This window comes from Ochotona curzoniae, unplaced genomic scaffold (genome assembly GCF_017591425.1).
Source record: "Ochotona curzoniae isolate NIBS_2020 unplaced genomic scaffold, NIBS_Ocur_1.0 contig_1274, whole genome shotgun sequence".
Classification (NCBI taxonomy): domain Eukaryota; kingdom Metazoa; phylum Chordata; class Mammalia; order Lagomorpha; family Ochotonidae; genus Ochotona; species Ochotona curzoniae.
The window spans coordinates 23,581,267-23,582,872 of record NW_024465023.1 but is presented as its reverse complement, the minus strand read 5'-3'; the positions used below and the strand labels follow the sequence as shown (position 1 = coordinate 23,582,872).

The 1,606-nt window shown below is 44.2% G+C and overlaps 1 protein-coding gene across 1 annotated transcript; it reads left to right on the top strand.

Annotated features, from left to right (window-relative positions):
* The first annotated feature begins 273 nt into the window (after positions 1-273).
* Positions 274-1,311, top strand: LOC121171485 (melanoma-associated antigen B10-like). Its single transcript, XM_041003193.1, has one exon. The coding sequence runs from the start codon at positions 274-276 to the stop codon at positions 1,309-1,311; it is 1,038 nt and encodes a 345-aa protein (XP_040859127.1).
* The last annotated feature ends 295 nt before the right edge of the window (positions 1,312-1,606 follow it).

Genomic DNA, 1,606 nt, shown 5'->3' with positions numbered 1-1,606 from the left:
TTTCTAACTTCCAAAGGTTGGGGGAGGAGCACTGGGCCTATCTCTTGGCCATACAGGTTGACCCTAAACTGAGTCAAAGCTAAGTGTCACAGTCACCAGAAACTGCAGTCTCAGGTGTATGCCAGACCTACATGATACTGGCTGAGTGAAGGCTAAGGCAGTCACTCACCCAAGAGAGAGAGGACCTCACAGAGCCATGGGAGCAGTAACTCCCAGCTGAAATGACCCAAGCATCTCATTCTTATCTTTCAGGTCACAGAGTTACCTGTCAGCATGCCTAGGGGTCAGAAGAGTAAGCTCCGCGCCCGTGCAAAACGCCGTCAGGCTCAAGAACAGCTCCAGAATGTGATGGGCGTTCCAGCCATGGCAGGAGTGGAAGAACCGGCCTGTTCCCCCTCTTCAACTTGTGTCAGTGAGGCTCCCAAGAGTTCAGCTACTTCTGAAGCCACCAGCAGTCCTCAAGAGCCTCCGAGAGCACCACGCACCAACACTGCTGTACCTGTTTCATATGCAAGATCCAATAACCGAGCAAGGGGAAGGCCAAGATCCTCACGGGTCCAGTCTGCCTTTGAGTACCACACTAAAGGCCCTGTAGACAAGGCAGTAATTCTTTTGGTGCAATACCTGCTGCGCAAATATCAAATGAGAGAGCCTGTTTCAAAGGCAGATATTCTGAAAAAAGTAACTGGTTTGCCCAACAGCTATTTCCATGAGATCCTGATGAAAGCTTCTGAATACATGGAGCTGATCTTTGGCCTTGACATAAAGAAGCTGGATCTCAACAGGCACATCTATATCCTCATCAACAAGTTGGAGATAGGCTATGATGAAAATCTGGATGATAATGGAAGAATCCCCATAACTGGCTTGCTAATGACTATCTTGGCTGTGATTTTCACAAGGGGAAATTGTGCCACTGAGGAGCAAATATGGCAATTGTTAAATTTGATGGGATTATATGCTGGGAAGAAGCATTTCCTTTTTGGGGAGCCCCAAAAGCTTATCACCATTGATTTGGTGAAAGCAAAGTACCTAGAGTACCAGCAGGTGCCCAATAGTATCCCTCCATGCTATCAATTCCTGTGGGGCCCCAGAGCCCATGCTGAAACAAGTAAAATGAAAGTCCTTGAATTTTTAGCCAAGGCCCATAATACTGTTCCTACTGCCTTTACATTCTGGTATCAGGAGGCTTTGAAAGATGAGGAAGAGCGAGCCCTAGCCAGAGTTATGGCTAGGGCTCGCATTAAAGCCATGGCTGATGCACGTTTGAGGGTCTGTACATCAAGCCTTCCAAAGACAAGCAGAATATGAGTCATCCCCTCATTCTGTGGTTGATAAAAAGAAAAAGCATTTTTTTTAAGTGGTGAAAGGTTGGGATACAAGCAAAGGCAACGTAGTATATAGCACAATTTTTGTTTTCTTTGTTCTTCAATAAGTTTTAAGCAAAATCTTGTTCTTTTTTTTATCAGAAGGCTTGAGTAGCTTTAAAATCTAAGTTTGTGTGTAATATTTTCATTCATTGGAAAGAATGAAATATAAGAGTAAAGATTTCACTACTGTGTAAAGTAAGCTAGAAAATGATCCATGATATTTAGTGATTTAGAAT

What these genes read in the sequence shown, in the direction of transcription:
- LOC121171485 (XM_041003193.1), top strand. Translation starts at nt 274, where the DNA reads ATGCCTAGGGGTCAGAAGAGTAAGCTCCGCGCCCGTGCAAAACGCCGT.